Below are 19869 nucleotides of genomic sequence, written 5' to 3'. Positions count from 1 at the left end.
ATCGATCGAGCACAGAAAAGTATTTGAATCAAAAACAGTTCTGCTGCAAAATGGCTGCCCTGCATCATGCCACACACTATATTAGTGTTGTTGTTGTTGTTGTTGTTATTATTATATGCATCAGTAATAATTTGCTTTCCACATGGCATCACCAAATATCTATTAACTTTTTTAGATAATCATATTTATTTTCCCCCACAATCTGGAATGTTCATTCATAGTTGTTCACACTAAGTGACCATTTTATTAGGTATTAGACTTATTTTTTGGACATATAAGTATGGATGGGTCTGTAGCCAATCCTCTTCAACATGTTGATGTGGTATGTGTTCAGAGATTCTCTTCTGCATACCACTATTGTAACGTGTGGTTATTTGAGTTACTGTCATCTTCCTTGTACCAGCCTGGCTATTCTTCTCTAACCTCTCTCAGTAACAAGTTGTTTTTCTCTACACAACTGCTGCTCACCAGATATTTTTTAGTTTTTTTGCACCATTCTCTGTAAACTTGTACACTGTAAACTCTGAGACTTGTGTGTGAAAACCCCAGGAGATCAGCAGTTTCTGAGGTACTCAAAATGCCCGTCTGGCACCAACAATCACTCGATGGCCAAAGTTATTTAGACCACATACAGTATCTTCCACATTCTGATGTTTGGTCTGAACAACAACTGAACCTCTGGACCATGTTGACCTGCATACTTATATGCTCTGACTTGCTGCACCATGATTGGCGGATTCGATATTTGCATTAACAAGCTGGTGTACAGGTCTACTTAATACACACAACTCCAATTCACATGCAGCCAACAGATACCTGAGACCTTTCTCAGGACTAAAAACCGAACCAGCAGACAGCAAAATGGCGGGTGCTACAGAGTCAAGGCCGCACACACCTGCAAAGCCGACAAGGCGAAGTTACTGATGCCCATGGGGTTGTGGGGACTGGACAACGTGGAGGTGGAGGTGGCCAGGTGCGTTGGCGATGAGGGCGGCGGGGACTTGGGCCTGGCGGAGACGGGCGGAGTGGGGGTGGAGGTGAGGGACGACTCATCGCAGGGCGAGCGAGGGAGCAGGCTGAACCACTGGCCACTCTTCTCTGTTAGCACGCGGAAAAGCTGGTCGCCCGGCAACAGCGGCTGGGGGCTGCTGGCCTTGGCGGGGATGAGGAGGGGGGGGTCGGGCGTGGCGGCCGTGAGGACAGGGGGAGGGGGGCTGCTGGGAACGGCTGTCTGAGGGTCGGCGTGGGCGGGGGAGGGGGACGTCGGTGTAGGGGCCGTAGGCACGGGGTTTCCGTTCTCTTTCTGCGGGTGGCCTTCCGGCTCGGCGGACATTTTGGCCACCTCCAGGAGCTTGCTGAGCTTGGAGAAGGACCCGGGCTTCTGGAGGAAGAGGTTGGGGGAGTCCTTCTCCTGAAGCCTCTCGGGAGTGGCCACGTCGCCTTCTGAGCTGGGAGCGGGGCTGGCGCCCAGTGGCTTCTCAGAGACCTCCGGAGGCTCTTCCTCTTCTTTCACTTGGACCGCCTGCGCACTCCTCCCTCTCTCCTTCTCTTTCTCCACCTCTTCTTCACCTGTGGACGGGACCAACAATGTTAATCGACCTCTCCAAAGACATTTGGGTACATAACATAACATAACATAACATAACAATCACTCGGCAGACATTCTTATCCAGCGTGACATATACGAAGGACCTATGGAGGTTACGGTTCTGCGCTTTGAGACCCGGCTAATGGAACGCTAATGAAACGCTAAGAACACTCTAAGAAAACACTAAAAAAATGTGAACAGCACACTAACAACACGCTAAGAATATGCTAAAAAAACAGAGAAAACGCTAACAACAAGCTAAGAAAACCCTAACAACACGCTAAGAAAAGGTCTTGCGTGGCGTCACCTCTCACCTTCCATGCTCTCCATCCCCTCCACGAAGATGGCGCCACACTGAGGCAGCACCCAGTAGCGGCGCTTGTAGCGGTCCTGCCCGTACGCCATGGAGCGTAGCAGGTGGGACGCCTCAAACAGCTTCCGCCGAATCTGGCTCTGTTGCTGGAGTGGAGAGACAGAGCGGGGTTACCGCAACGTTACCTCAACGTTTCCTCTCCCTCAACTCCCTACAGCAGCGATCATCAACACCGGCCCTTAAATCCAAATAAAGCACTGCTTTTCTTTTCTCCCGGGTAATTTGTGCTACTGATTGGCCAAACTGTCTCCACACCTGACTCGCAGGTCAAGGGAGGGTGGAAAACCAGCAGGTCTCGGCCCTCGAGGACCGTGAGTTGCTGGGCCCTGCCCTACGGTGAGGTCTCTCGTGGACCCTGTCGAGCGGTTACCTTCGATAGTTTTTCAATCTGCTTCTCCAGCTCCTCCACACTCGCGGCCTGGTCTCCCTCATCCTGCAAGACAAGCGCAGTTAAAATCACTGTGGAGAAATCCACCAATGAGGGTGTGGGGGATGATATTAGAGTAATTACGCTGGTCGACTCAGGGAGCCCTCCACTTTTAATGGAGTTTGGCTGCGATGTAAAAATCAGCACAGATAAAGGCCCAGCTAACTGCCTCCTCTTTTGTGTGCCCAATAATAATTTTTCCTTGACTTGAGAAATAATTTCAAGCTCTTAATGTTAAATGAATATAATTGAATAAATCCAAGGTCACCTAATTAACAAGCCAACAGCCAATCAGACCTGGGTTCAAGTAGTTGCATTCAAATACTTTTCTGCATTTGACCAAGCTTGCCTGGTGTATTAGAACAAATTAAATTATCTCAAAAGTATAATCTCTGCCCATCTGCTCCTCCTTGCAAGCTCAAATTCACCAGGCAAGATCAATAGAGCACAGAAAATTCATTGAATCCGAAAACAAATTCTATTGAAACTATTTACGTCTGCAGACAGTAATTTGTGAGAATTAAATGTGGGGTGGTGGTAGTGTACCGAATGTTACAACTTAAAAACCCGCTCAAGTTTTTCGTGCAGGATGACATTCTGACTGACCTCATCTTCGCACGTGTCTGCCTTCTTCCCCTTTTTGCCCTCCTCTTCCTCCTCCTCATCTTCCTCGCCCTGCTCGTCGCTGTCCTCGTCCTCGTCTTCGTCGCTGTCTCCGGCTTTCCTCTTGCGCTTGCGTCCGGCGGCGGGGGACCCCAACGTCTGGCCCTCCTCGCCCCCCACGGCCCCCGCGTCTCTCTTCCCCGTCTTTTTCCCGTGAATGATCCTCAGCCTGGCCGGGAGGGAGGGACAGAGGGAGGGAGGGAGGTTGGGTCCATCACACTCAACCCAGACTTAATTTCAAGTGTTTGGTACGCAAGGGGCGTAAGTGCCTTTTTGGGCCAAAATGAGTATTATAGGATATCAAAAGAAAGCTCTTGATGAGATCTATCTAGTGGCAAAATACATTGAAATAAAAGTAAAAGAAATAAAGACTCTTGGTTCATTCAAACATTTGTTTTCGCTTTCCTGTAAAATTCAGAATATGGCACTTACGCCCTTTACATCACTTACGCCCTTTACCTCAGAGCTAACACAGAACGTTCTCACAATGTTACTGGAATGTTTTGTCAATATTATAACATTAGTGTGCATGGCAGCAATGCGTCTGTGGAGCTAACGTTATGGTTACACTTTGTACAGCTGTAATCATAAGCCACAAAAAGCCATTTGCGGTGCATCTTTCAATAAAACATTTATATTAACTGGTTTATACAAGGCATCATATCTAGAATTGTAAATAAACCTTCAGATACTACAGATTTACACTATGAGTCATATTAGTCCCAAATGAAAAGTTGTATATTTCATATCATTTGAATATTTGTTAACTTAAAAAATTACATGAAAAAATCATTGACATGCTCTTAATTTATGATTTCTCGATTAATCAATTACCCAGTTTATTTTTTCAGGTCAATTTGCCTATTTTCTCTGTACATTTAAGTTGATACCCAGAACCATTTTGGTATACAATGGAAAAAACGAAACAGTAACTTCAGTATATTAATTTTGGCTAAACATGTAAAACTAGGTGCCTTTGTAAAAGGATCAATTCCGCTGTTTTTCTCCATCTGTGACACTCCTTGAATAATGAAGACACTCACTTCCGAAGATTGCCTTCAACGACCCACTTGTCTCTCCTTAGATTGGTCATGTGATCGATGTTTTTGTCAATTTCGCTGCAATAAAAAGATTCAGTGGTGAAGAAATGTGACATTCATCATTGTAAGAATGGGATCTTCTGATTCTCATACTACTTAAATTAGATATCTAGGTCCTTTCGAGTAATTTCATCAGCGTTTATGTAATTAATATTTAACACACTGTTAAATATGAACTGAAGAGAAACTTGTACTGCACCGCTGGTTGTATCTTCAAAGGCCAATTTCAGAGTATCAAAAATAGCACAGTAGAAACAGATAGAGCAAATACAGCTCCACTGCAGTTAAACACATACACAAAACACACACACACACACACACACAGTAGAAACATACCATACAATTCCTAATTCATCCCAAAATTGTTCCCAACTTCATCCACAAATGTCTCTGTGCAAGCTGTATAAACATCAAATTCCACAACAAACTGGCAAGACTTATTAAGCAGAATGTGGCATGCTTTCAGTGAAAACAAACTGCAAGTTAATTGTTCAGAAATGTGCGCCAAAATGAGTTTGGCGAGACATATAAAAAATCTAATGAGAAGTATCCTGGCTGTTGTATGCCTGGACTTGAATGCTCAAGTGTCCCATTCCAAACTGGCACACCTGACAGTTATCTCAGGATAAGAGGATTTCTCATTTCAAATGCAAATGCACAAAAAATTATAAATGTTTGCACCTATTCAAAACTGAACAATAATAAAGGTACTTAATAACTAAGTGATGAAATTTGTAGCTTAATTAACACAACCACTGCAAAATAACCCTCACACACGTATTTCTCATTGTGAATGCATACCACACCATTGCCAGTTAAAGAACAAAGATTACATTACAGAAAACCAGTGTGTTTTTTGAAGTATTTGCTTTCTTTTGTTCTTCGAATACATCCATCCATCCATCCATCGTCACCCGCTTATCCGGAGTCGGGTCGCGGGGGCAGTAGGCAAAGCCGGGTATTCCAGGCGTCCCTCTCCCCAGCAACGCATTCTAGCTCCTCCTGGGGGATCCCGAGGCGTTCCCTGGCCAGGAGAGATATATAATCTCTCCAGCGGGCTCTGGGTCTCCCTCGGGGTCTCCGCCCAGTTGGACGAACCCGGAAAACCTCCAAAGGGAGGCGCCCGGGAGGCATCCTGATGAGATGCCCGAACCACCTCAATTGGCTCCTTTCGATGCGAAGGAGCAGCGGCTCTACTCCGAGCTCCCTCCGGATGTCCGAGCTCCTCACCCTATCTCTAAGGCTGAGCCCGGCCACCCTACGGAGGAAGCTCATTTCGGCCGCTTGTATACGCGATCTCGTTCTTTCGGTCACTACCCAAAGCTCGTGACCATAGGTGAGGGTTGGGACGTAGATCGACCAGTAAATCGAGAGCTTCGCCTTCCGGCTCAGCTCCTTCTTCACCACAACGGTCCGGTGCAACGCCCGCATTACTGCTGACGCTGCACCGATCCGCCTGTCGATCTCACGCTCCCTTCTACCCTCACTCGTGAACAAGACCCCGAGATACTTGAACTCCTTCACTTGGGGCAAAGACTCGTTCCCAACCCGGAGGGAGCAATCCACCGTTTTCCGGCAGAGAACCATGGCCTCGGACTTGGAGGTGCTGACTCTCATCCCGGCCGCTTCACACTCGGCTGCAAACCGCTCCAGTGCGTGCTGAAGGTCACGGTCCGATGAAGCCAGCAGAACCACATCATCCGCAAAAAGCAGAGATGCGATTCTGAGGTCACCAAACCGGACACTCTCCTCACCTCGGCTGCGCCTTGAGATCCTGTCCATGAATACCACAAACAGGACCGGTGACAAGGGGCAACCTTGGCGGAGTCCAACACCCACCGGAAACGTGCTTGACTTTGTGCCGAGAATGCGGACACAGCTCTCACTTTGGTTATACAGGGACCTGATGGCTCGTAACAACGGCCCCGGTACCCCATACTCCCGCAGTACACCCCACAGGGTTCCCCGGGGGACACGGTCGAAAGCCTTCTCCAAGTCCACAAAGCACATGTGGACTGGATGGGCAAACTCCCATGACCCCGCCAGCAACCCTGCCAAGGTAAAGAGCTGGTCCACTGTTCCACGGCCAGGACGGAAGCCACATTGCTCCTCCTGAATCCGAGGTTCGACCGTCGGTCGGAGCCTCCTTTCCAGTACCCTAGAGTAAGCTTTCCCAGGGAGGCTGAGGAGTGTGATACCCCGGTAATTGGAGCACACCCTCCGGTCCCCCTTCTTGAAAATGGGGACCACCACCCCGGTCTGCCACTCTACAGGTACTGTCCCCGATCTCCACGCGACACTGAAGAGGCGTGTCAGCCAAGACAGCCCAACAATGTCCAGAGCCTTCAGCATCTCAGGGCGAATCTCATCTACACCCGGCGACTTGCCACTGAGGAGCTTTTTGACTACCTCAGCAACTTCCGCCAGGGATATAGGTGCAGATTCCCCCGAGTCTTCAGGCTCTGCCTCTTCCACAGAGGACGTGTTGTTCGGGTTCAGGAGCTCCTCGAAGTGCTCTTTCCACCGCCCGACAATATCCCCAGTCCGGGTCAGCAGTTCTCCTCCCCTGCTGAAAACAGCCTGAGACAAGCCCTGCTTTCCCTTTCTGAGTCGTCGGATGGTTTGCCAGAACTTCCTCGAGGCCAACCGAAAGTCCTTCTCCATAGCCTCCCCGAACTCCTCCCATACCCGGGTTTTTGCTTCAGCGACTGCCGAAGCTGCAGCCCTTCTGGCCACCCGGTACCTGTCTGCTGCTTCAGGAGACCCCCGGGCCAGCCAAGCCCGAAAGGCCTCCTTCTTCAGCTTGACGGCCTCCCTCACCGCTGGTGTCCACCAGCGGGTTCTTGGGTTGCCGCCCCGACAGGCACCGATGACCTTCTGGCCACAGCTCCTGCTTGCCGCCTCTGCAATGGAGGCTTTGAACATGGCCCACTCGGACTCCATGTCCCCAGCTTCCCCCGGGATGCGTGAGAAGTTCTTCCGGAGGTGGGAGTTGAAGACCTCGCGAACAGGGGCCTCCGCCAGACGTTCCCAGTTCACCCTCACTACACGTTTGGGTTTACCGGGTCTGTCAGGCAGCCTCCCCGGCCACTTGATCCAACTCACCACCAGGTGGTGATCAGTTGACAGCTCTGCTCCTCTCTTCACCCGAGTGTCCAAGACATACGGCCGCAGGTCTGATGATACGACCACAAAGTCGATCATCGATCTTTGGCCTAAGGTGCTCTGGTACCAAGTACACTTATGAGCTACCCTATGCTCGAACATGGTGTTTGTTATCGACAATCCATGGCCAGCACAGAAGTCCAATAACAAAACACCGCTTGGGTTCAGATCAGGCAGGCCGTTCCTCCCAATCACCCCCCTCCAGGTTTCTCCGTCATTGCCCACGTGAGCGTTGAAGTCGCCCAGCAGAACTATGGAGTCTCCGGGTGGCACCCTTTCCAGGATGCCACCTAGTGACTCCAAGAAGGCCGGATACTCTGAACTGCCATTTGGTGCATACGCACAAATGACAGTCAGAGCCTTCCCCCCAGCGACACGTAGTCGCAGAGAAGCGACCCTCTCGTTCCCCGGGTGGAACTCCAACACAGTGGCGCTCAGCCGGTGGCTTGTGAGTATCCCCACACCCGCCCGGCGCCTCTCACCTTGAGCAACTCCAGAAAAGAACAGAGTCCAGCCCCTCTCCAGGAGTTTGGTTCCGGAACCAGTACTGTGCGTGGAGGTGAGCCCAACTATATCTAGTTGGTACCGCTCCGCCTCCCGCACTAGCTCCGGTTCCTTCCCCACCAGAGAGGTGACGTTCCACGTCCCCAGAACCAGTCTACGACGCCGAGGATCAGCACGCCCGGATCCCCGCCTTTGCCTACTGCCCGTTGGGCAAAGCACCCGACTCCGATGCCGACCCCTGCAGGTGGTGAGCCCACAGGGCGGCGACCCCACGTGACCAGTTCGGGCTGTGCCCGGCCGGGCCCCATGGGATAAGGCCCGGCCACCAGACGCTCGCCGACGAGCTCCCCTCCCGGGTCTGGCTCCAGCAGGGGGCCCCGGTTTCCCTTTTCCGGGCGAGGTAACTGGGTCTTTGTGTGGCCGTGTCAATCGAATACACTATAACTATAAAACATTGTGTATGGTTTTGCTTGAAAAATAACAAGGTCTACCAGTAGTGGCAACCCCTCCTCCCCCAAGCTCAAACCAGGCACAACATCCAAGATATGGGCTTATGACAGGTCATCTGATCACTAGCCACAACAGCGCACATGTCAGCCATCATAGACAGTCCACAAAGGTACAAGATAAAAATTAAAAAAAACTCTGCCACCAGGGTGGTAATGTCCAAGGTTCTCCCTACTGTCTTCTTTGAGAGCTAGAGACAGGTGCTAGCTCTCCTGTCGTACTACACAGTGGGAAATAGTCAGTGCCTCACTGCCAAATTAATTAGATGTGCATAGTTGCTTCCACTCTGTACGGAAGCAAGTGATGGGAGTAATAATAATGCAGGATTATCTATTTCAAATCAGAGGATTGTATAAAAAATCAGACAGAACTCTCAAAATCGAGCATACTAACGTAAATGACACATCGTATGATAGAGGACCCTGTGACTGAGGTACAGTAAGGAGACTGTGTACAGGGATCAGCAACTCACTGTCCTCAAGTGCTTTACCTGACCTTGCTCTTGCTACAGGCCAGCTCGTTGACCATGAAGGCCTTTGAGATTTTACAGTGACCGAGGTAAGGAGGACGTGTAGGAGCTTTACCTGACCACGCTCTTGCTACAGGCCAGCTCGTTGACCAGGAAGGCCAGCATGGAGGCCTTCTGGACGGGCGTGTGGGCCTGGAAGGCCTTGGTCCTCAGGCTCTCAGTCAGCTGGGCCAGCTCGGTCTGCCCGCAGTGCGCCTCCATGTAGATCTGCAGGACCTCGGATACATTGTCCCTGTTTATCCCCACATTGGTCAGGTGGTCCCCCAAGGCTGTTTTCGTCTAGAAGGGAGACAGGAATGTTCTTGAGCCTCAACGCTAGTTTATACTTTGTCACACAACAAGGTGTTGCATTATGTTTTGCATTTAAGGTTTGCATTTAACACAATAACGTATACGTTAGCCTTCATCCAGTGCATGTGGTGTGAACATTTTTGTACAGATAAGACTTCCCCAAACCCCCCTCCTCATCTCCGACAACGTAATTTGGACGTTTACAAAATAACTTCACACTGTATATATTTACTATTTAGTGGACAATGAGTCATTCAGACAAAACAGAAGAATGGTGAAATTAAGGCCAAATCAGTGATTAACACTGTGTGCAGTTTAATGGACTCATTTAATTCAATTGCCATTTTACAAATGGTACAAATTAATTTGTTTAATTTCAAATAAAGGCACAGGCAACTAGACATGATATTTGATGGAACAAATTAACTGAAGTACTAACAATTCAAAGAGCTTTTATTATGCGTGCAATATATTTTTGTCCTGCTGTCATATAATATGCAAAACTTTTAATGTCAAGGCAATAGGCCTCAGCCAGGGCACATGGTGGTTTACTTACTAACCGCTTGGGAACTCATCTTTCAATATTTTATCAGAAGTAGTTAAAAGCCTACACACTTTTAACTTAGATCATTTTTATTACAATATTATGTAAGGCCCGTGACAGGAGCCATTCAGATAAAGTCCTTTGAGGAACACTAGCCCGTCTAAAAGGACTGTGACTAACATCTTTAGATAAGCATAGAGAAATTGCTTTACTGATGGACTGCATTTTAGCTCTTATTGCAGACACTGCATTAAGAGGAACTTTAAATACAGATACCCTTAGAGAGCCATAAGCCAATTCATTTAGCCCCTCTGCGCAAAAGATGTTAATAACACCCTGCCTGTGTGTTCCTATTACTAAATTACTGATGTACGGGCTCTCGTTATAGAAGTAGTGGTGTGTGTGTGTGTGTGTGTGTGTGTGCATGTTCTGATTACTGCAGGACAGACGTGTGAATGCATATTCTTCATTGCAGCAGTATAGTGTTTTTCTGCATGTGTTTTTGGCGTTTATTATTGCATCTACAAATTGTGTTTTATGGGTGTCTAGATCTATGGGTGTTATATTTATGTCAAGATTAAATCAATAAAGTCTAGTGTTATGTGTGCTTTCAGTATAGTGTGAATGTGTGTGTGTGTGTATATTACAACAGTATAGTGTGGTGTAGGGATGTAATGACACATTCAGCTCAGGATTTGGTACATACAATTCACAATACAGGGTTCATGATTCAATATTTTTAACGAGGTTTGAATGGAAACAAATTATGACTGAAGAAGACTCCTTTATTCCTGAGTCATAAAACATGCAAAAACTTTTTTTTTTTTTTTTAAATAACATATTGCTGCCATGCACACTAATGTTATAAATATCTGCAATATAATGAAAATAACGTCCTCAATAAAAAAAAATGAAAATGTCTTAACTTTGGTTCGACATATTTTGTTTCTAGTAGAGGATAAGTACATGCTTTTTTCCCTCTAGAAAATCAGCATGTGGACATTTTCAGGCAGCATCTGACATCCTTGAGAATTCCCAGGGCCTCCAGCAGTTGAAAAAATACAGTCACAATTGGGACTGAAGTAGCTAGAACTGCAAGGTAGGCTATTCCCAGAAGGGCAAGCATTGAATAAATGAGCATTTTCTTTCACCACTTCAGTGGACAGCAGGAAAACAGGGGAGAAAATAACATCCCTGCTATCTATAGGATAGTAATGGAGAAACCTTGGTTAAAGCTTATTACTGTAGCTTGACAAGGGAATTTCTTTTCCCCATTGGCAAATCTTGAAATGAGTGAATGTTTTTGTCTTTTTTTGTCTTTACTTGTTGAAATGGAATAATTTGCTTTTAGCAGTGTGGGGGTGGATGGGGGAGGGGGGAGGGGGGAGGTTACATCTGTGATGCGGGTATATAAATGATCAGAACTGCGATGTTTCAGTACACTCAACAATATTTCTAACAAGGTTTGCATAGAAACAAAGGATGACTAATTTAGACTCCTTTATTCCTGAGACATAAAGACATAAAAAAACTATGCATTTAAATTAGCTTAATATATTTTTAAAGGTATAGTTTAATTAGCAAATGAAATGAAATGAAATGAAATAATTAGCTTTTTAAAGCAGATACAACGTAAAAATAACAGTAAACTTCAATATAATGAAAAAAAATGTCGAAACGAGGATGTTCTCATGAAAATAAAGCGCTCTTCTCGCCATTAGCGCACGTCTCGCCGTTAGCGCACGTCTCGCCGTTAGCGCACGTCTCGGCGTTAGCGCTCGTCTCAGCGTTAGCGTCTTGGCGTTAGCGCTCGTCTCGGCGTTAGCGTCTCGGCGTTAGCGCTCATCTCAGCGTTAGCGCTCGGCGTTAGCGCTCGTCTCAGCGTTAGCGCTCATCTCAGCGTTAGCGCTCGGCGTTAGAGCTTGTCTCGGCGTTAGCGTCTCGGTGTTAGCGCTCGTCTCGGCATTAGCATCACGGCGCGGCGGCTCACCCTGTGTCCCGCCGGCAGGCCCGGGTCGCACACCACGGCCGACAGCATGCGCACCAGCAGGTCCTGCACCTCGGCCGCACTCTCGCCCAGGTTCAGCAGGCCCTCCTGCAGCACGCCCAGGCTGGGCACGTCCACGCTAATGTCAAAGCCCAGCACCTTCCCGAAGCTGCGCAGGAACTGCATCACCATCAGGCAGTCTGAGAAGGCTCCGTCCGGCAGCACCAGCCCCAGGACGCGGCACAGCTCCGGCAGAGGCTGCGACAGGATCGACAACAACGCAACGCTGTCATTATTATAAACATACCGAACATTTGTCTTATATCCAGCAACACTGTTTTTATTATTTTCTCTTTGTTTTTGTTACATTTATTTATTTTTATTATTTCATTAATATTTTATTACATTACTCCTGTATTCTCTCTATTTACTTCGTCTTGACTTTTTAATTCTTTGTAATTGCTTTTATCTCAATGTAAGGCAATTTGAGCTACACTTTATGTATGAAAGGTGCTATATAAATAGTTTATTATAATTATAATTATTATTAATCTCCACAAAATTATTAATCTCAACATCAGAGGCAAGTGACCCATTACTATGTTTGCATCTGAGCACTGAATAACCTACTAAAAAAAGTTCCATTATCACCTTGTAGAGCAGAGTGTGCTTTTGGAAAGACCTGATATATATTTCACTGCAAGCCATAAAAGAGTACAGCTTCAATATTTCCTTAGCACTTGGCTCTTGGTTGTCCCTGCTCAGCACTGATAAAAATCACATGGTTGCCCACTGAGGGAAATTGATTTGGGAGATATGTGATATTTATATCCTACTGCTGAAGTGCACTGAAATCCATGGCTCACCGTTTTGTCTTCCAAAAACAGGTTTTATAAACCTCTTCTCCTCCCCTCCCCTCGTCACACAGTAGCATGCAGAACCGCTAACAGCCACTGGGTGGCAGTGTATGGAATAAACACTGCGCATAGCATTCTGTCCCTGATGCCACTCTATATCACAGTGACCTATGAATTTTTGCTGTGATATCTGCTGTAAACTACAGTAGAACATTATTCCTTAAACCGAATTGAGATGCTTTGGAGTATCTGGCAGTTCTTTGATCGCATTGTTAATTCATTTCTCATCTTTTCTCACTCTTATCCCCAGTGCTGAAGCAGGGACATCCTACAGCTTGGCTCTTCTGATCATTTCTTCATGGGAGTCATTTAAAAACGGCTGCATAAACATCCTACTTCACATTCAAAAAATGAATCATTAATATGCATACTGCAGTATGTATACTAGGGATGTGACAAATCATCAGTTTTTCTAAATGTTTACAATCCCATTGTCTCAACAGTTAACCGTGTAACCAATACTGCTAATGAGTAGCCTACTCATAAAATGTTTTATTGCATTTTCAAACTTCAAATTATATCATATCAAATCATATTTTCGGCCATCTCAAATAGTACCATTTAAATGCCAACACTGTAAGTCAGAAAAGCAAATACAAACCTACAAAAAGAACAAAAGGCCTCCTGGAAAAATGTATATCAGGATAAAATAATTATAATGAAATCACACATAATTATATGTATTCACAGCACCAATGTGCTTTGGGACAGAAAGGGGGAACAATACTAGCGGTGAATACACAGGCTGGGTAAAGTTGGATGGACAGAGTGGCAGGTGCTTATTCATGGGTTTAGGGAAAGACCATTTCTGTCTCTGATGAGCAGTAAGATGATACAGTGCATACGCCTGCATAATATTACAATCATTTAGCAGTTGCTCACATTCAGAGGTACTTCCAAAAGTGGACAGTCGCATTGCTGATGCATATTAATTAGGAGGACTGTTGTTGTTGTTTGTTTCTTTGTTAACGGCCAAACTATCGAAAACGAATCCCAAAGCGGGTACACGTTGAATAACCCTGCACTACGGTTTTAATAAGCTGGGTTTCCTATGTTCGCTGTTATTTGTCTCCTCGGTTATTGATGCGATTACCTTATGGTCTGCTAAACACATATCTTCATTTGGCTTCTTCATCTCCTTGGCGATTTCCACCTCCAGTCTCTTCAGTTCCAATTTCCGCTCCTTGTTTAACCGCTTCTCGTCCCTTTTCTCCTGCTTCACGCGCTCTTTCTCCTGCGAGCCAAACATGCACGTGTAAATGGCGCGACACGTGGGGGGAGTACGTTACAAGAATTCAGAAAAACGCGGTAACAGGCTTATAAATTGTGCCGCTTTCAAAGAAAATTGCTTACGGCCAGAGCGGTGGTTTATTCACAGTCCATATATTTTCAGAAAAGAAAGAAAGGAAAACTAGAAGCCCGGAACGGTTTCAAGGAGAAGCGCCTGATTCATAAATCACCCACCTCGGCCTTCTTCCGAGCCTCCATCGCCTTCATCAACATCATATGCTGCCGCCTCCTCTCCCGCTCCTAGCAAAGCAGAAAGCATCTTGTCAGCAGCAAAATGGCTCACGAGAAAGTACTCGGCGGCAACATGAAACACGACAGCTTAATAAAAAAAAAAGCACATTTAGCAGGAAGATAAAGAGCAAAAAAAAATGACAAATTACATAAACAATGGCCAGGTTTATGTGTTTTTGGTTACAATTTAGAAGGCAATAAAATGACAACCGATAAGCACGCGGGAAAGCAACAGGTGCGAAGACAGTCAAAATAGGAAGCATTCGCTCGGGAGTTTGTGGCTTGGCCCTGCTGCTTCTCGACAAGCCGGCCGGAAAAAAGCAAAAATGCTGAGCTAGTATGCAATTTACTGCACATCTACTACTAAAAACTAAAACAAGAAAGTTAAAATAAGTCAGTTAAGATAGGATTCAATGGGTAATTTAAGTTTTACTACAAATGTAGGAGGCAATAAAAAAGTGAAGTGATATATTGCTACAGTGATCGTTTTTTTATTTTTTATTTTTTAGGTGTTTCGCTTATCCAATAGTGGAAATTCAAAATACCTGTGTATTGCCAATTCTGTATGAGCACATTTTATATCGGCTCTTATGCGACGTACAAATCCTGAAATGGGCTCTTTCCAAAACTTTCTTTCTATGGCACTGCTAAATTCAATATGGCATGGGTCTTTGGCAATGTTGGCATTGCCGTTCTTCGGCCCAACATGGCTTCATAGGTGGGTATGGCTAAAAGTGTAAGGGGAAGAACTCAAATGACACAAACACAGTCAGTGGAGTGGCTGATGAGTGAGATGACATGTTGCCTTGTCCTGTGATTGAAACTGAGCACATAGGCAAGGATGAGAGTGACTGTAGGTGACACAGGGGAAAACTTTCTAGGGGACGGCATGGAGAAAGTACAACTGATTGGACAAATACTGACTTTTCATCAGGGGCTCAAATTCAAGCACTTTACAGCCATTCATAAATAAAAAAAAACCAAAAATAAATGCGATGAATGACTTTTCAATGTTCACATCCACCATGAGAATGCACTGCGGCCCTCGACTCGAATCTGAAGGGCACAGGAATGTCCTGTTTGCTTTATGGGGAGTCCTTGGTCTCCGAGGGACACACAGAGCAGATGTATGCAATGCACTTTGCTGTAAAGCCATGCAGAAGGATGTAGTATGACAGCAGCCAAGGCTACGCTTTATGCATTGCTATGACAACCATATCACAACCAATTCACGATGCGGTGTTAGATGTACAAAATAAACATACCCATACCATATCTAGTCTATGCCTCTCCAACTCCTGGTAGAAAGAGTTGGCAAAGTATTATGAAACAGAAATCACAAGAGTCAAAACAAGTGTATATTAGAACCCCCTCCCCCAATACCAAAAATATGGAGATTAACAAAAGGAAAAACATGAGGGATTTAATAAAGAACTGGTAAGTCCTTAAAAAGAGACCCCCCTCAGTCCAAAAGATTAAAATATATGAAAAAAGTACTAGTATTTCTAGCACTATGTAAAATGTAGGGCTGCAGGTAATGACACCTACCTGATGCTTTAATATGACAGCTTGTTGCCTCCTCATCTCCTTTTCCTTCAAACCAGGAAATGACAAAAACAATCAAATACCAAACATTAAAAAAGGCATCACTGCCACAATATTTTTTCACTTATTTCAAAGGTTCCAGATATTATGTTCTTGGCAGATACATGGGAAAGGCTAGTTTGCACTGGTCTGAGGCTCACAGTTTCACAACCTTCCATGCCCTAGGGCCTGTCACAAAGGTTGTATCTAGCTAAACTCAGTTACGCTGCTTTGTGATATAGGCCCCGGGACTAACAACCCAAGATTTCATCAAGTGGTTCATGAACTTAAGTTTGCTTATTAACCCACTAAGGTTTTATATTGTTTTATTAGATTTAATAGTCTGAAAATAGTATCTACTGTACTTGGGGGTTTGAAATGTTTTCTGATAAAGGTTAACAGTTTGAAATCATAAAAACAGTTGTAATATCTTCATATAATATACTTAGCAAGATATTTAGACAGAGTATATATTTTAATAATTTACACACAAAGTAATGTGATGTAATTGAAATGGTCAACAGAGAGGCAGTATTTTTATTTTATTTTAATTGCCCATACTGTAGAAAAGACAATTTCTTTTTTATCCACTACGATCTAAGTTTGCCCCGTAATGCGGTAAGCCAGAGAACAGTGGGAGGTTGTAGCTACAATCATTAGATGTGATTGTGAGCGTTTGTGTTTCTGTGAAGTCACGCTTGTCAGGCCTCCTTCACAGCTCGTAGCCGGTCTGAACTAACCTTTGTTCGTTTCTCAGCTTCCAGGATTTTGGCATTTGCTGCTTCTTCCTTTTTCTTCCTTTTGGCCTGTGAATCCACAGATCAGCAGGTCACACAATAGAGCCACTGAACAGCTTTCAAGCAAAAGAGGAAAAAAAACCAAAAAAAAAACAGGGGCTCCAGTATCCTACAACCCATGAATGGGGTTTCAAAAATGCTGAAATATTAATACATCAGGAAAATGGCTGTTGAGGCAACCAAGATTATGTGACAGCTTCACACCGGATTCAGCAGGGCTATGTACAGTAGTACAATTTCAATGTCAGTTCATTTTAAATACACAAGCCACTTTCCTTCTGTATATTTTGCAACCTAACATTCATATATCTAATGGCACGTTTGATTTGTGAATTTGCTGGCAACATAGGACTGAGCTGAACTTGATTGCATTAACAGATACCTTAGTTGAAAAATTAAAATAACATTTTATGCAAGGATGGCTAGCAATGTATTATTTATTGAAATTCCAAATCAATTACAACAACATCATCAGAACATGTAGTTCTTGATCATTTGTTAAAATCTGTTTTCCCAGAGTGGCATTTAATATTATTTTAATGCACACCATAATTGATCAAGATGTGAAACCATTATGAATCACAATAATCACGTTAATCCACATGCCCTTTTACACTCAACAGATCAACACTCTGAGCTTCAAGCAGTCCAATTAGCACTCAAGGACATTGAAAAAATAAAGAAAATTTGGCTTAATAGTAGATAAGGAGCTTTTTTTTGAATTCTATAAATTCAGTTTCACTGGAAAAACACTTGCACCAAAAACATATACCCAACCTCTGAGTTGCACGGTAGAAAAGGAGAAGGAATAAATTATGTCAAATTTAAATAAGTAATTACAAGCTGAGAGAAATCCTGTTAGGAATGGCTTCCCATCCGTGTCAACTCAAATTTGATTTTGGCCTGCTAAAACACTCTGGAGCGCCGATAACTGTATGTGTATGGAAAACTGCTTCTTCCACCTACTTATGCTAAACTCTTTCCATTGTCTGAAGTAGAAAAATGTTTTATGCGCAATTTAACCATGGTCTGTAGAGGTGAAGACTGACTTCCACAGCAGTCTGCTAAAACCAATTTAGCATTAGTCCTATGCAAAATTATGCGCATGAAAGAAGAGCAGACAAAATAAATGACAAACGGCGAATAAACGTCTGCGATTTTAGGATGCTTCTACTGTATTTAATCTCTTTACAGACACACCTCCAGAATCTGCTGCGCTCTGAGCTCTTTCTCCATTCTGATTTGCTGAATCCGCTTGATCTTCTCCTGTGAGAGAGAGTGGGAGAGAGAGAGAGAGAGGGACAATAGATGAACAACAAGGACATATTTGTTTAGTCTAGAGGCGCCCAGTTATTTAACATAAAGGACACTAGAGAGGAAAATGGGGTCATGGCAGAAGGAAGCTGAACTTGTAACTTGAGAAACCTCTGTTTCACCTCTGGGCAAAATATCTGCTTGCATTATGAAATTATTCAAATATGTCACCGGCTCTATCAAAATCAGTTGCATTGACCCCAAAAACGTATTTTGAGTTTTCAAAATGTAAGCTTTCTAACGATAAAGTTATCTCTCTACTCCAGATATGAAGGGAGTTTCATTTTGAGTGCCACCAAACCATGTTTTTAAGACGGCTGAAAAGTTTTGTTGCGAGATGGTAGTTATGTAAGGCTGGGAGACACTGGGCTAACAAAACTCCAAGGTTACACCATGTCATCTTATGTGTAAACCCTATATTTTTACTCTGAACATTTACTCTTGACATGAAGACATACAAACAATGAAAGCAAATACATATACGTAGCTACAAATGCAGCTGATGTGGTTGTTTGTGACTAGTGAATGGTGACAAGCTGAACAGCCTACAAATGACGCAAAACTCAGTTTCTACCTCATCATCTTACGGTTTAAAAATGTTACATTTATTTTTAAACGGAATTTGACATTGAGACCTACAAATCATGAAATGCAACACGAGTCACCGCTAGCGAGAACAGCAGTTTAGATGCTTATCAGCCTCTGTTTTTTCCATCCATCCATCCATTATCTGAACCCGCTTATCCTGAACAGGGTCGCAGGGGGGCTGGAGCCTATCCCAGCATACATTGGGCGAAAGGCAGGAATACACCCTGGACAGGTCGCCAGTCCATCGCAGGGCACACACACAATTCACTCACACACTCATACCTACGGGCAATTTAGACTCTCCAATCAGCCTAATGTGCATGTCTTTGGACTGTGGGAGGAAACCGGAGTACCCGGAGGAAACCCACGCAGACACGGGGAGAACATGCAAACTCCGCACAGAGAGGCCCCGGCCGACGGGGATTCGAACCCAGGACCTCCTTGCTGTGAGGCGGCAGTGCTACTCACTGCGCCATCCATGCCGCCGCCTCTGTTTTTTCACACTATTTTTTTCAAACTCTAGAGATGAGTGTGCATGAAAATCCCAGCAGTTTCTGAGATACTCAAACCAGACTTAGATCATATTTCTTCCCCATTCTGACAAAACAGTTGAACCTCTTGACCACGTCTGCATTCTTTCATGAATTTAGTTGCTGCCAAATGATTGGCTCATTAAATATTTGCATGGTGTACCGGTCTACCTCATAAAGTTATCACTGAATGTATGTTAGTCACACTGGAGAACCAGGTCTGTTTTGCAATAACATAACTGAGCAAACAAAGACCCTCATTTTGAGAGCTTTTAAGAGGCTGCCTTAACAACCTACGGTACTACAGAAATTTCACCCTGCGAGGAAAAACAAATGGCAGTAGGTCGCTCGCAGCTGCGTGTGGATTTTCAGATCAAAGCCGAGTGCTGCGGGACAGGATGCGTTTGTGCGCGTAAAACAGCCGGGGCAGCGACGGGAAGGGTACCTGCTGCTTGAGGATCTTGATTTGTTCCTTCTGTTTCCTCTTCTCCTCAGCAGCCCTGATCGCTGAAAGAGAGAAGCACAAGGCTGTGGCTTCATCGCTGCTGAAGGCCCGTTCTGAGGGGGACTTAACAAGAATTCCTCCCCGGGAGCGTTACCTTGCTGTTTCCTGGCCTCCTTGGCCGCACGAGCCAGCGCCTGTTTCTCCAGCTTCCTCATCAGTTTGATCTGAGCTGCCTGCCGAGCGATTTCTGCAATTCGGAGTGGGGAGATTGGTTATTAGATGGGTTATTTTTTATTTGCCGAGAAACTTCTAGGGCAGAGATGGGCATTGCAGGGCCCAGAGGGCAAAAGGTCAATCATAGAAAGTGAAACATCCGCCTCGCTGTTTAATTCTCCGAAGTACGGTTCAAGTGCTGTATGACACCCACAACATTTCATCTCAGTGAAAAGATCTGCCTGTTAAAAATCTGAAATCTGAACAGGAAAACCTTGAGTG

General features: G+C 45.0%; 1 protein-coding gene across 1 annotated transcript in view; it reads right to left on the bottom strand.

Moving 5' to 3' along the window:
* The window catches only part of baz2ba (bromodomain adjacent to zinc finger domain, 2Ba), a 116934-nt gene that overhangs the window by 14516 nt on the left and 82549 nt on the right, over positions 1 to 19869 (bottom strand). Inside the window, exons 15-29 of the mRNA XM_061233940.1 lie at positions 19529 to 19621; positions 19375 to 19436; positions 17698 to 17763; positions 16441 to 16506; positions 15665 to 15709; positions 15382 to 15414; positions 14060 to 14125; positions 13689 to 13829; positions 11682 to 11936; positions 8912 to 9135; positions 4095 to 4169; positions 2995 to 3220; positions 2332 to 2394; positions 1903 to 2047; positions 896 to 1569 (exon numbers count right to left, since the gene is read on the bottom strand). Coding sequence (XP_061089924.1) covers positions 896 to 1569; positions 1903 to 2047; positions 2332 to 2394; positions 2995 to 3220; positions 4095 to 4169; positions 8912 to 9135; positions 11682 to 11936; positions 13689 to 13829; positions 14060 to 14125; positions 15382 to 15414; positions 15665 to 15709; positions 16441 to 16506; positions 17698 to 17763; positions 19375 to 19436; positions 19529 to 19621 — 2234 coding nt within the window. The remainder of the gene's footprint in view (positions 1 to 895; positions 1570 to 1902; positions 2048 to 2331; positions 2395 to 2994; positions 3221 to 4094; positions 4170 to 8911; positions 9136 to 11681; positions 11937 to 13688; positions 13830 to 14059; positions 14126 to 15381; positions 15415 to 15664; positions 15710 to 16440; positions 16507 to 17697; positions 17764 to 19374; positions 19437 to 19528; positions 19622 to 19869) is intronic.

This window comes from Conger conger, chromosome 3 (genome assembly GCF_963514075.1).
Source record: "Conger conger chromosome 3, fConCon1.1, whole genome shotgun sequence".
Taxonomy (NCBI): Eukaryota; Metazoa; Chordata; class Actinopteri; order Anguilliformes; family Congridae; genus Conger; species Conger conger.
The sequence above is the reverse complement of the archived record's forward strand: the minus strand, read 5'-3'. Positions and strand labels throughout refer to the sequence as shown.